This window comes from Lutjanus erythropterus, chromosome 6 (assembly GCF_056507025.1).
Source record: "Lutjanus erythropterus isolate fLutEry1 chromosome 6, fLutEry1.hap2, whole genome shotgun sequence".
Lineage (NCBI taxonomy): Eukaryota > Metazoa > Chordata > Actinopteri > Lutjaniformes > Lutjanidae > Lutjanus > Lutjanus erythropterus.
Window position 1 is genome coordinate 443,957 of NC_139322.1, and position 14,593 is coordinate 458,549.

Consider the following 14,593-nt stretch of genomic DNA (forward strand, 5'->3'; position numbering starts at 1 on the left):
CTCCTCCTCTCTCCATCCTCTGCATCCTCTCATCCTGCAGACAAACACACATACGCACAGATAAACAGACAGACAGACGGACAGACAGGTGGACAGACGGACAGACAGGTGGACAGGTGTGTCTCCTCCAGCTGCAGGTTTGTTAGTGTTTTTTTTTCTTTGTTTCAGATCAAATCGTTTCTCTTTAGATCCCAACACACACACACACACACACACACACACACACACACACACAGACCGTAAGTGTGATGATGATGATGATGATGATGATGTAACCGTCGGTAGGTGCGGGTTGTTTATGTTTGTTGATTTGTTTATCTTGACGCTGATTGGCTGAGATTCTCTGATCGATGCTATTATTGACAAACACTGAACATCAACAACTGTTAATAACCGTTAATAACGTGTAAATATCAGCCTCACGTTACATTACAAACTGTTACATTTGATCAGTGGTGAAAGTAACTGAGTACATTTACTCAAGTACAGAACAGATACTGTTTTCATTTTTTCACCTGTAGACTTTTGCTGCACGACATTTATTTATATTTATTTATTTAACATTTAATTTGTTTAGATTTTACGTGAAACACATTGATCATCTATAACATATTTATGTTTGTCGAGGTGAAATCAGCAGTTTTGTTTCTCATGTTTCAAAAATCAAACTGTCATGTTGAGTTGAAGAGTCAGAAACTGAACAGCAGCTGATTTTAAAATCACCTCAGTGATTCTCAATGAGGTTAAAGGTCCAGTCTGTCAGATTCATTATTATTTATTTACTTTAAAGGTCCAGTCTGTCAGATTTAGGAAGATATATTGTCAAAAATATAATCTAATATTCATCAGTTTGTTTTATTGGTTTATAATCAGCTGAAAATAAGAATTGTTGTGGGGTTTTTTTGTTGGAATGCTCCTTTAAACACACTGGGTATCAGCTGTTAGCTTTTCTTTTTCAGTGATGACACTTTGATGTCAGAACCCCGCCTCCCGATGTTCACATGTTCCACCAACCTGAACTCTGTTCTGCAGCAGTACTGTCACTGCATCCTGGGTTTAGCTCCGCCCACGACAATTGTGACTGGCTGAAAGAAATTGTTTCAGATTTCAGATATTTTTTTTGCTTACTTTTTAAAAAATCTCTCTCTCTCTCTCTTTCTCTCTCTCTCTCTCTCTCTGTCAGTGATGTCAGTGTCGCCCGCCCTCGCCGACCTCTCCCGCCTCTATCAGACGGAGTTTGTCCGCAGCGCACGGGCAGTCGGCGTCCTTTGGGCCGTCTGCACGCTCTGCTTTGCCATCATCCAGGTGGTTGTCCTCGTGCAGCCGTCCTGGATCGGCACCACAGACACACGCCACCAGGGGGCGGGACCAGCCCCGCCCAGCGGCACTCTGGGACTGTTTGAGGTGAGAAACATGATGCCACTCCCCCCACAAACGCTGTCCAATCGTAGCCTAGCAACAGTAACTACTCACAGCAGCGTTTGTCTGGATGCATCAACAGAATCACAGTTAGTCACTTCCTGTTTGCAAAAATAATCACATACAATATCTTTTATAACAAATATCATCATCAGGGTCCTGTTAGCTTTAGCTTCACTCTGTTAGCATTATATAATGTTCAGGGTCCTGTTAGCTTTAGCTTCAGTCTGTTAGCATAATGTTCAGGGTCCTGTTAGCTTTAGCTTCAGTCTGTTAGCATAATGTTCAGGGTCCTGTTAGCTTTAGCTTCAGTCTGTTAGCATTATATAATGTTCAGGGTCCTGTTAGCTTTAGCTTCAGTCTGTTAGCATTATATAATGTTCAGGGTCCTGTTAGCTTTAGCTTCAGTCTGTTAGCATAATGTTCAGGGTCCTGTTAGCTTTAGCTTCAGTCTGTTAGCATAATGTTCAGGGTCCTGTTAGCTTTAGCTTCAGTCTGTTAGCATTATATAATGATCAGGGTCCTGTTAGCTTTAGCTTCAGTCTGTTAGCATTATATAATGATCAGGGTCCTGTTAGCCTCAGTCAGCTCCAGCATGAATATCATGACCTGTTAGCTTTAATTGCATCCTGTTAGCATGATATCATATCTGTAGCCATTTAAAAGTAACCCGTCCAGCTAACATTAGCTTCATTAGCTATGTAGCTACTGTTGATAAATAAATGGAAAAGAGAAGCTGCTTTCTGAAATCATGGACCCACTGTTGCACTTTCTCTGTGTCCCTGTGTGTCCTTGTGTCCTTGTGTCCCTGTGTGTCCTTGTGTCCTTGTGTCCTTGTGTCCCTGTATTGTCAGGTCTGTGTGGAGTCAGACTGGCCCGTACCAGACTGTCGCGGCGGTCTGTCCAGTCTGTCTCCTCTGCCGTCCTTCCAGTCGGTGGCGGTATTGGTGGGAGTGTCTCTGTGGGCCGTGTGGACCAGTGTCCTCTGTCTCTGTCTCTTCAGGTTCTGCAGTGCTGCAACTGTCTACAAGATCTGTGCATGGCTGCAGCTCACTGCAGGTCAGTCACTGGTTCTACTGGTTCTACTGGTTCTACTGGTTCTAGTGGTCCAGTTGTTTTATGAATTCTGAGGTGCTCAGTGAATTCACACAAACTTCTCATGATCAAGGATGTGAATGAATGAATGAATGAATGAAAGAATGAATGAATGAATGAATGAATGAATGAATGAATGAATGAATTTTTTATTATTGTGTCATGGACCATCAAGTGTCCAGCCCATTATTTATATTAAACCAGAAAAAAACAAAAAAAACACAGGTGTTCATTCTGACATCATCAGAGCACCAGAACATTTCTGGATTTTAAACAGACGTTTCATTGAATATAGGTTTTCTTAACTGATCATAAAAAGGACAATACAGAAGAAAATGAAATTCATTCTCACGTAACCCGTCATCCTCCTGGATGATTTTAAATCCGCCGACTTCAGGATTCCTCTTCTCGACTGTGGAACGAAACACCTCTGACTCCCTGTTTTGCTGTAACATAAAATTCAGGACCATAATTGTGCTTGATTTATATATATGTTCGTAATTTTGGTTTTAACAAAGTATCATTTAACCATTTTGCCTCAAATTTAGCAAATAACTTTCCTCTAATTATGTTTATGCTACATGTTAAATTATTACTATACATATATTATAATGCAGCTTCCTCAAAGATGTCATTAATGTCTTTAACCTGAGGACAGTTGTACAATTTACTCCAGAGACAAACCTTCTTATTGATCCTGTTTTCTGACATATTAAACAGATGATTCCAGTCGAATCATCTCACATTTCTGCCTTATTGAACCTGGAATCCAACTCAAATCACCCTGAACAGCCAAAACAGGAGCAAAGTGATGAAAACCTAAAAAAAAAACCCAGTGCAGCTCTGCTCTGTGTGGAGTCTGATACTTTAAAACCTTTAATATCCCTGAAGAATAATTTAATATAGAGGAGACACCCTGATGCTCTGCAGCTGAATCTGCCAGGACTTTAATTCCAACCTCAGAAGTCATAAATTCATCAAGAGTAAATCCCAAATATTTATATTCAGGTGTATATTCCAGTATCACAGTACTGAGAGTCATTGTCCTCTGACTTCTTGGAGTCTCTTTTCTCCTAAAATGAATAATCTGTGTTTTACTTTGATTTATTGATCACCTCCATCTGTAACACCAGATCATTATCAAGTTTAACATATTCTGTAAATTATTTTCAGATAGGATATGTTAGCTTTAGCATCAATTTGTTAGCATTGTATAATGATCCTGTTACTCTACGCTGTAGTTTGTTTGCATGAATATCATGCCCTGGGACCTCTTTGCTTTAGCTTCAACCAGTTAGCATGATCTAAGCCGTTTTAGCTTTAGCATCAGCCTGTTAGCATGAAATCTTAATACAGTTGGTACAGTTAGCTTAATTTAGCTTCCAGGTTGAATTAGCCCAGAGGTAGCTTCAATAATTGTATAAATGGTCTAATATATGAGAGAAGTAAAAGCCCAGCACAGAGAAAACAGCAAGAAGCTCAGATATTCCACCTGAATAGTGTTAGCATGTTAGCATGTTAGCATCCTCCTGTTTAAATTGTTCTCATATTTTTTAATTTGCTCTTGCTCATATTTTCATTTTTTATTTTTATATTTTTTTATTGATGCTCCTTTATATTTTTCTCTCCACTTTGCTGCTGTAACACTGAAAATATTTTATCTTATCTGTCTGACTAGCATGTTAGCGGTTAGCTTGCTATCTGTGTCTTCAGGTTTCTGTCTGGCGTTGGCGTGTCTCCTGTTTCCAGACTCGTGGGAGAGTCCAGAGATGAGAGCTCTGTGTGGAGACTCCGTGAGTTTTTAAATGACGACTGTTACTGTGATACCAGAAGTATTCACTTCCCCTACTGCAGTAAAAGTACTCACATGTGATCCTGTATGTTTGCATCCAGGTGGGCAGTTTCTCTCCAGGTAACTGTTCTGTCCACTGGGCCTACATCCTCGCCATCCTGGGGGTTCTGGACGCCGCCATCTTGGCCACATTGGCCTTCGTCCTCGCCAACAGACAGGACGCCCTGCTGCCACCAGATGCCAAGGAGGGTGAGGGAGGGGCGGGGCATCTGGGGCATCCAATAAGCTTAGAGTTAGCATCCGAGTCATGCGAGCTGTGTGTGTGTGTGTGTGTGTGTGTGTGTGTGTGTGTGACAAGTCCCCTCTTGGCAATTTCTTTAAAAAAATTTAAAAAGCACATTTGCAGTAATATTTTGGTAAAAGAGCTCAAAAGTTAATGTTATGTTCTATTTTTGTATTTTTAAAATACCCAGAAACTGAAGTCCACTGTTGGTAAAGTTCAGTTGTGTGTGTGTGTGTGTGTGTGTGCGTGTGTGCGTGTGTGTGTGTGTGTGTGCGTGTGTGTGTGCGTGTGTGTGTGTGTGTGTGTGTGTGTGTGCGTGTGTGTGTGTGTGTGTGTGTGTGTGTGTGTGTGTGTGTGTGTTCCTGCAGTCACCACAGGTCTGCTGATGTCAGCGTAGATTCTCCAGGTGAGTCTCTTCTTCTTCTACTGTCACTTTAAAACTTTTTAAAACTTCACACAAACAGCTCAAACTGTTTTCTTTCTTCTTCTTTCATCTTCGTCATCTTCATCTTCATCAGAGGAGGACAAGGAGACAAATATCAAACTGAGCCAGAAGAAGAAGACAACATCCCTCCTCCTCTCTTCTCATCATCACCTGGTTTCTTGGCAACCGTATCCACGTTATTATTGTCATGGTGAGGAGAAAAAGTCTGAACGAACATGAGTGAAGTTTTAAACCCGAAATTTCATTTTGTTTCTTGTTTTCAGTCTGATGCAGGAAGTTTCAGACAGATTTACAGCCTCTGTGTCTCCAAAATTAAATACGATGCAAAAACAGGTTTGAGCACTTTAGAACAATGGTCATGTGACCGTCATGTGAGGTCATGTGAGGTCATGTGATTGTCATGTGACCGTCATGTGACGTCATGTGAGGTCATGTGACGGTCATGTGAGGTCATGTGACGGTCATGTGAGGTCATGTGATCGTCATGTGAGGTCATGTGACGTCATGTGAGGTCATGTGACCGTCATGTGACCGTCATGTGACTGTTCTGCTGATGTGTTTGTCCTGATTATTAAAGTGCTTTACGTCTTTTTAACTTTTTGTTTCATCTTAAGCAGCGTCACTAATTTTACAGTGAATATTTTAATATGTTTTGTTCAATATTGTCCCCGGAACTATGCAAGTGTGAGGACAGGAAGTGGACAGAACTGATGTGAAATTAGTAAAGAGACAGAAGAGGAGGTGGAGCTGTAACTGAGAAAAAGAAAAGAGGAAGAAGAGGAGAGCTTTGATTTTGTTCTTTATGTAGCAAAACAGAAGCACATGTTTTATAAAACCACTTATTTATGGTGTAAAACATGTTGATATGAAATCTGACTCTCCACAGTTACATGTTTTCATCTCTGTGTTTAGCCGCCTAGCTTAGCACAAAGAAATCAACACCAAATCAGTCTGACTGTGTTCTTGTACCTTGTTGGCAACATACTGTTAGCTTAGAGTTAGCTTCTGATCAAGTTAGCTGATATTTAGTTTGTAAGTCTGGTTATTTTATAGTTAGCTCATAAGTCTAGTTAGCTTAGCTAAGATAGAACAGGTGGATTTAATTGTTATATGTTTAGTTTCTGGTACAGTCAACTCCTTCATCCACGTAACCACGAGTTAGCTTTAACTCCAGTTAGCATCTGGATGCTGTTAGCTTAGAGTTAGCTTCATGTCCAGATAGTTAAGATTTAGCTAGGTCAAGTTAGCTTCACATCAGGCTAGCTAAGATTTAGGCTGTAGGTCTGGTTTTCTTAGAGTTAGTTTATTAATCAAGTTTTATTTTAGCCTCAGGCCCAGTTAGCTTATATTTAGCTACATCAAGTTAGCTTAGTGTTAGCTTCTGGGTCAAGATGTGCTCCATTTATGCGGGTTGACCTTTGTTGTGTTTACACAGTATTTAAACAGCGTTCGTTCAACAGATGTACCAATAAACAGTTTTTGATGTGTGGAGGAGCCATCTTGGATGTTTCAGTGTTGGTGCGGTTCTTCAGTGTGTTCACTGCTCCAGTTGAAATTTCAAACCTCGAAAATCCCGACTCCAGTTTAACTTGAACGCACCATAAACCAAACTGATCACAGGATGGATTTATGATGAAGGTGGCAGCTGACAAGTATCCAGTCTTTGTGCTAAGCTAGGCTAAATACACTGACATCATCTGAAACGTGTGACTCAGGAGAAAGACAGAACAAGAGTTTCCTGTCAGTGTGACCTTTGACCTTTGAAGCACAAAGCTAAACAGTGGGTGCCATTTTTCCCTGCAGTGAGTCTTCCAGGCTGACGTTGTTTCTGTCGATCTGTTCAAACTGTACAAAGTTTGTTTTATTTTCATCCTGCATGTTTAACAGCTACATCTGATCAACATGTAGCTGTTAAACATTCACAAGGTTTTTCGTTTATTTAAAGAGGTCACATGATGTCACCGTCCACTGAAAACCACGGATCTGCACTCCAGCTGATTTTTAATTTTCCACATGTAAACGTGAGAATCAAGAATGAATCTGAAAATAATATCTGAGAAATGTATCGTCACTGACGTTGGGTTCAGGCGATGGTCACTGTGTCAGATTAGATGATTAGAGTCATAAAGTTCTTCACGTCACTTCCTGCTGATGTCATCGACTCTCTACATCTACTGGGCAGCAAAACAAACTGCTGTCATTTTAGTAAAGAAGTCAGACAGTAATGGGACTTTTTCCATCGTTCTCTGAGGATCTATCAGCTGACTGCAGCTGCTGCATCACACCCTGATATTTGTCAAACTGATTCAACAAAAAGTATGTAGATTTAATGAATGATGACGCCAACCTCACTGACAAACACGTTTAAAAACTTTCAGTGTGAAGCTACAGGAAGTTTTCAGTTTACATTTGCAGTAACTCAGTTTGTAACACCGCAAATATATAAACATTACATTACTGGAGATAAAATGATCAGCTGTTACACCTCACACCCATTTTTGTTCCTGAGCTGATGTCATGTGATCTGAACCTGCGCCAGGTGAAAGCTGCAGATTTCTTTGCTCGTGTTCAAGTTTATGTTTCTGAGATTCGTGTTTTTTACGGGACGGTAACAATAAAATCAAACAGTTTAAAGTTTACAACAACAAGTTAAAATAACAAATAAAACAACGTAACTGTGGCAACAATTTAGTTCCAAACAGCAAAAAAAAAAAATCACATCAGTTTTATTCATCAACAGTGTAAACCGGTTGCCACGGTTACAGTGACATGTAGCAGAATGTGTCGATGTTTTTTTAAAAAAATCTTTGTTGGAATGTTGAATAAAAATTGTCCCTAACGTGTCTCCGTACAGTTTAACCTCAAAAGAAAAATAATTCTTTTCTAAAGTTGAATCATTTTGTAGAACAATGTTTGTATGCAGGTTGTTGTTGTTTGTGTTTACAGAATGTATCATGCATGTCAACAAACAGACTGTACAGTTACAGTAACATAAACAGTATTTATGTATGTTTGTGTTTTTGTTTACTGACAGCCAATCAGAGACCGAGCAGGTCATGTGACTGCTGCATGAAAACATAAACAGATCTTAGTGACGTCATAATGTGACTTTATGGTTTGTTTAATTAGTTGAAGTTACCTGATGGAGCAGATATTTAAGAATAAAGCTGATAGAAAACAAATTAACGTCTCAATCCACTTTAAAACGTACAGAGGATTCACCCTTCCTAAGTCCCGCCCCTTTCTGAGGAACCTTGATGAATTTTGTCCTTTCCTGTTTCCTGTTCTCAGATCTGTTCTGTGCTCGACTCGTCCGTGTTGAAAAGAAAAACACATTTTGGAGACGGTTTGAAGATCTGAAAAAGACCCGACATGATTTTAATGTTGTCTTTTTGGTTAAATCTGTTTGATCCGTCGTGGTTTTTATGTTGAACGAAAACAGATCGTTTAGTCCGTCCATTTGAATAGAGGCTGAAAATCAGGACGTGTTTAGTCTGTCTGTCTTTTCAGTGACGTCTGTTCACCTTTCAGCTTTCAGTCGAAACCAGATGGAGATGGACGTCCTCAAATAATCGAATTTTGAATGATGTGAAAAACGATGTCTTTTCATCTTTCATTTCAGCCAAAATCAAGCGTTTCTTAGACGACTGGCAAAGTTGTCAATCAAATTTTCTAGGAGGGCACAGTAACATCTTAAGTTAGCTAATGTTAGTAAAATTCTAGCTAACTAGCTAGCTAGGTAAGACACACCAATCATCAGTGTCTTTGTTACATCTGATAGCTAATGTAAGCAAAACTCTTGCTAACAACCAACCTAATTTACATCAACTATTAGCTAGCTAGTTAGCTTGTGTTTTGCTAACATTAGCTAGTCTGACTCACCAGATGCACACTGCTGGTATAAGTCTTGCCATTGGTCGCTTGCTCCATGCAGCATCACAGCATCTGCATCGGCATCTCCAAAGTCCCTGGGAAACAACAAAACACCTCCGAACTGCGACCTTCACGCTGAAAACGGCACATTAACACCTGGGATGCTAACGGTCCGAACGTAAACAAGCTGATAGCTGATAGCTCTTCTTCTGTACTGATGTAGTCATTTTAATACCAGAGCTCGCCTTTGTTCCACCAAAACAAGTTCCCCCTCGACACGACTCTGCAGCAGCACCATCGCTGCATCCTGGGCTTAGCTCCGCCCATGACCACTGTCATTGGTTAAAAAAAAATGAGGCGCTACAGCAGAATGTCTGTGTGTGGAGTCGGAGCTTTCTGTGGAGAGACGTCTGGATCTGTCAGACTAAACATTAGATAACTTGAGATGTGACAGTAGCTGACGTATGATTGAAAACTACAGAAGGCTCCTTTAGTCAACAGCATTTCTGTGTTTTTTATCTCCGAGGCTGAAAAATGAAACCAACACTGAAGTTAAAAGAAACTGCAGTTCCATGAACTGAAGCTGCCTGGATGGAAATCAAATTTAAAAAATGCATTTGGAAAATGTTCATCAGGATTCCAGTTGATATAAAATGTATTTATTTTTATTTATTTTGACAGATGAGACCAGAGACGTTTGTGGTGGATACCGACTTTAATTCAGAGTGAGACATAAATCAGTTTCTTTGTTTCACCGCAGACAGACGAGTGATCACACTGACAGAGCTGCTGCTGCTGCACACAAGCCGGAGTACATGAACACAACAGGAACGAACCAATCACAGAGCTGATGAGCTGTCGCCATGGTTACTGTCATTGTCCATCATCTGTCTGTCTTTTACTCCAAAAACAGATTCACACTGACTCCATCCTTCAACCGTCAGTGTGAATCTGTTTTTAATGACAAATCTTTAAAGGTTTTCATGTTTTTATAGAGAGAGGCAGAGTGGGCGGAGTCAACTGCTGTCAGAAACAGCCAATCAGAGAGCTTCAGACTCTGTTGTCAGGCAGCTTTAGCTGCCACTAAAGGTCGAGTTAAAGTTAAAAGGTAATAACTGTAGAAATTTAATCTGATTATGTTTGGATTTTGTAACAGCTGCTGAGGATTGTGGGTACTGTAGTGTTTGAAGCCTCTTCACTGATCAAACTGATGCATATTAAAGTTTCCTGCAAAGGAACATGTAATTAATACTAATTATACATCAGATAGAGTTTTGAGCTGATTATTGGGTCGGTTACGTTGAGTTTGCTGATTTCTTTGAAAGAAAAACTCAAAACCAAATAAATCGTACAACCAAGTACAACTGTAATACATTTTTACAGTGTCCTGCATTAAATACACGTTGTTTCATCAGTGATGGATCTTTCTTATCAGACTCTAAACTCCTCAGTTTTGTTATTGATTCTGAAATAAACTAAACTCTTCTTTACGTGACCTTAAACTCCACAGGCCCTTCAAAAGTCTAAAATACAATATTCCTAACTTTAGTTAAAATCTCTTTGATTTAGGTTTTAGAAATTGGACTGATGAAGTTCAGGTTACATGAATAAAGTTGGATTTAACTTCAGTCTGACTTTTAAATGTATTTATTTATTTTTAAAAATAAAATGTTTTGGTCAAACTAACACACACAAAACAAAAACACAAAACAAAACAAACACTGAAACAATAACCACTCATGTAAATTGTATGTGTGGTTTTTTTTGCCAGTGTGGATGTGAAACTGGTCTTAAATGACATTTACAATATTCATATAAAGACTTAAATATAACTTTATAAAACCTGCTGATTTATTTTGAATTTTCTGTTGCATCATCATTGTGATGTGGCGGTCTTTGAATGCCATTTGTTCATATTAATTTAATGTAATTTAATTCAATTCAATTTAGTTTAATTTAACAGTAAGTTTATTTTTCATGTTTTCCCCTTTTTCTTCATATTTCTGTTTATATTTTGAATATGAATATATCCAAATCCAATCCAACACAAATAAATATTAATTAGTATTATTTTTCATACATGTTAAATTGCTTGGTCACCATGTTCAGTTGACCACTTTTATTTTCTCTATTGTACTAATAATTCTTACAACAGTCTGCTCAGTGTGTTTCTATGCAGACGACACAATAATTTATCAAATAAAATTGTTGCTGTATTACTTCATCCAATAGTTTCTGTAATTTAAATCACTTTTGGAGATGAGATTAAGACTCAGTCTGTAAACTCAGTTAAATATTTATTTCATAATTAAATTACGTTGTTGACGTACGCTGTCTTTTATGGGAAATTTGAAGGGAATCACAGTTTTTATAAACCTAAATTTTCGTCCTCTTCACTCCTTCATCGTTTCATCATTTCTTCTAATTTTAGCCACAAACGACTGATCAGATACATTTTCACCAAAAGCAGCAAAAACACAAAACAGTGCGGAAAATAAAAAAATCCTGAAAGACAACAACAACATACACCTCCTCCTCCTCCTCCTCCTCCTCCTCCTCCTCCTCCTCATCCTCTTCCTCCTCCCTCCATCTACATCCTCTCCTCTCCTCTCCTCTCCTCTCCTCTCCTCTCCTCTCCTCTCCTCCTCACTCCCTCATGTACTCCACTATCTGATCAATCAATATTTGGGGGTCGTAGTTGAGGGCGGCTCTCCTCCGGCGCCTATGACTCCCATGATTCAGTTCTTCCATGGCAGCGGTTGCCATGGTGTCGATGCGTTTCATCCTCTGTAGCCCGGCAGCGGGAGGGTGGAGCTTCTCCTCTTCGTCATCCTCCTCCTCTTCCAGCCTCTTCACTCTGAGCAGAGGTGGGTCGTTGCTAGGCGATGGAGGAGCGACATCATCAAGGGAACGGCGGGTTCTCCTGTGGGTGGAGCTAACAGGCTCAGCTGACAGGTCCCTCCTCATTCGGCGAGCTGAGGGGATGACCGTGGCGTCATTAGGGCCGATGCTGGACAGTAACCTAGCAACCAGACGTCTGAGGAGGAGAAGATGAAAAGGTCCCGTTAGTGTTCGAGTTTCTGTGAATTATTGATTATTGTTATTTTGCATCATCGTGCGTCGCCTTCAAACATCAAGACTGATTTCAACCTGAATGGACGAAACAATAAGACAACAACAACAAAAAAAGACATAAAAAGGTTGAAAACAACTTAAAAGACATTAAAAAATGTAACGGTGAAAATGACACAACTAAGATGAAAAAGACGCAACAAGACAAAACATCATGAAAGATGGAAACAACGTAACAAGACGTAACAAATGATGTAACCAGATGAGAAAGATGACATGTAAAAGACAAAAAACACAACAACAAAGTAACAAGACCAAAACACAAGATGAACAAAAAGATGAATCAAAACAAAAACAATGTAACAAGAAGAAACAGACGTAACAAGACATAAAAAGATGTTTAGTGAAAATGATATAACTAACGTGAAAAAGACGGAGCAAGAAGAAAACAACGTAACAAGAAGAAAACAACGTAACAAGACGAAAATAATGTAACAATACAGAAAAGACGCAACAAGACAAAACATCATGAAAGATGGAAACAACGTAACAAGACGTAACAAATGATGTAACCAGATGAGAAAGATGATATGTAAAAGACAAAAAACACAACAACAAAGTAACAAGACCAAAACACAAGATGAACAAAAAGATGAATCAAAACAAAAACAATGTAACAAGAAGAAACAGACGTAACAAGACATAAAAAGATGTTTAGTGAAAATGATATAACTAACGTGAAAAAGACGGAGCAAGAAGAAAACAACGTAACAAGAAGAAAACAACGTAACAAGACGAAAATAATGTAACAATACAGAAAAGACGTAACAAGACAAAAACGGTGGACAAAGTACAAAAAGACAAAAAGAACATAACATGATGTAACAAGATGAAAAAGACTTGAAAGACAAAAACAATGTATAAGATGTGACAAGCTGAGACGGACAGAAAGGGGAGGATATCTGTGCTTATTGGTTATTGATTGGTTGGATGTTACTGTGTGTCTGTGAATGTTTGCAGACCTCAGAGTGTCCTGCTGTCCTCTGTCTCTGTTCAGTCCTGATGAAACTCGTCCAGCAGCCTGTTGAAGTCTCTCCTGTCTCGCCTTCTCCAGCAGAGTCTGAGCGAGCTGAGGCTCCATCCTGACAGTCACAGAACACGGGTTCTTATTACAACCCTAACACTCGGAGAACACGGGTTCTTATTACAACCCTGACACTCGGAGAACACAGGTTCTTATTACAACCCTGACACTCGGAGAACACGGGTTATTATGATTACCCTGACACTCGGAGAACACGGGTTATTATTACAACCCTGACACTCGGAGAACACGGGTTATTATTGCAACCCTGACACTCGCAGAACACGGGTTATTATTACAACCCTGACAGTCACAGAACACGGGTTATTATTACAACCCTGACACTCAGAGAACACGGGTTCTTATTACAACCCTGACACTCGGAGAACACAGGTTCTTATTACAACCCTGACACTCGCAGAACACGGGTTCTTATTACAACCCTGACACTCGCAGAACACGGGTTCTTATTACAACCCTGACACTCAGAGAACACGGGTTCTTATTACAACCCTGACACTCGCAGAACACGGGTTCTTATTGCAACCCTGACACTCAGAGAACACGGGTTCTTATTACAACCCTGACAGTCACAGAACACGGGTTCTTATTGCAACCCTGACACTCAGAGAACACGGGTTATTATTGCAACCCTGACACTCAGAGAACACGGGTTCTTATTACAACCCTGACACTCGGAGAACACAGGTTCTTATTACAACCCTGACACTCGCAGAACACGGGTTCTTATTACAACCCTGACCACAGACCTGCTCAGAGTTCTACCTGAACAGATTTGATAGAACAGAGTGGAGATTTGATGACGTCACCTGTCCAGCAGGGCCTGAGCCAGCTGGGGCTCCAGGAGGCCCCACCAGGCAGCCAGGGGCCTCCCCATGTTCAGCCCCCTTCCTGTCTCATCGTAGTCTGGAGGGGCCGGGCCCTGGAAGTCCCCCTGTGGTCCCTGATCGTCCTCCTCATCCTCCTCTTCCTCCACCACTTCCACATCACCTGGGCCGACCAATCCTGCGCTCTCTGCCTCGCTCAGTAGGCGGAGCAAGGCGACCAGGTAGGCTGTGAACACATTTGATTGGTCGATCAAGTTTCTATTTCTGCAAACTGAAGTCACACTATTTCAAGAAAAATGTATATAAATACTTATATGTAAAATTGTATATATAATTTATACAACATCCATAAAGACATGTTTGATGAAAGATAAAGATAATTAATATTAAAATCTCAATATTTATAGAAAAAAAGTTGTGTGAAATGATTAAAACTCTCCAACCTGCTCGCTGCTCCTCTTCCTGCTCCCGCCTCTGGTCCCTCTCCACCATTCGCTGCAGGGCCTGGTCCAAGCCCCTCCCCCTCCAGTCATCTGATTGGTAATAGAGGTCATTGACTCCGCCTCCTCCTTGAGTGGCAGGATATGACATCATCTGGTCCTCATAAGGCAGCAGATTACGGAGGTCTCTCCGCTGGCGTCTGGCTCCGCCCACTGACACATCCAGGCCACGCCCCCCGCCA

General features: G+C 40.3%; 2 protein-coding genes across 4 annotated transcripts in view; one reads left to right on the forward strand and one right to left on the reverse strand.

Annotated features, from left to right (window-relative positions):
• On the forward strand, positions 1–5,238 carry lhfpl4b (LHFPL tetraspan subfamily member 4b). Of its 3 annotated transcripts, none has more exons than XM_084720122.1 (7): positions 1–116; positions 1,184–1,404; positions 2,274–2,478; positions 4,228–4,307; positions 4,408–4,555; positions 4,958–4,995; positions 5,108–5,238. In XM_084720122.1, exons 2-6 carry the CDS (start codon positions 1,186–1,188, stop codon positions 4,984–4,986), a joined length of 681 nt encoding a protein of 226 aa, XP_084576248.1. In that variant the 5' UTR covers positions 1–116; positions 1,184–1,185; the 3' UTR covers positions 4,987–4,995; positions 5,108–5,238. The 3 variants fall into 3 exon arrangements, with proteins under 3 accessions (XP_084576248.1, XP_084576247.1, XP_084576249.1); XM_084720121.1 differs by having other exon boundaries at positions 10–137; XM_084720123.1 differs by lacking the exons at positions 4,958–4,995; positions 5,108–5,238 and adding an exon at positions 4,780–4,878 and having other exon boundaries at positions 10–137.
• Positions 5,239–11,508: 6,270 nt separating this feature from the next.
• pcsk1nl (proprotein convertase subtilisin/kexin type 1 inhibitor, like) overlaps positions 11,509–14,593 on the reverse strand; it is a 14,307-nt gene continuing 11,222 nt past the window's right edge. Inside the window, exons 2-5 of the mRNA XM_084719904.1 lie at positions 14,355–14,593; positions 13,894–14,137; positions 13,002–13,121; positions 11,509–11,944 (exon numbers count right to left, since the gene is read on the reverse strand). The exon at positions 14,355–14,593 is cut by the window's right edge and continues 17 nt beyond it. Coding sequence (XP_084576030.1) covers positions 11,554–11,944; positions 13,002–13,121; positions 13,894–14,137; positions 14,355–14,593 — 994 coding nt within the window. The 3' untranslated portion in view covers positions 11,509–11,553. The remainder of the gene's footprint in view (positions 11,945–13,001; positions 13,122–13,893; positions 14,138–14,354) is intronic.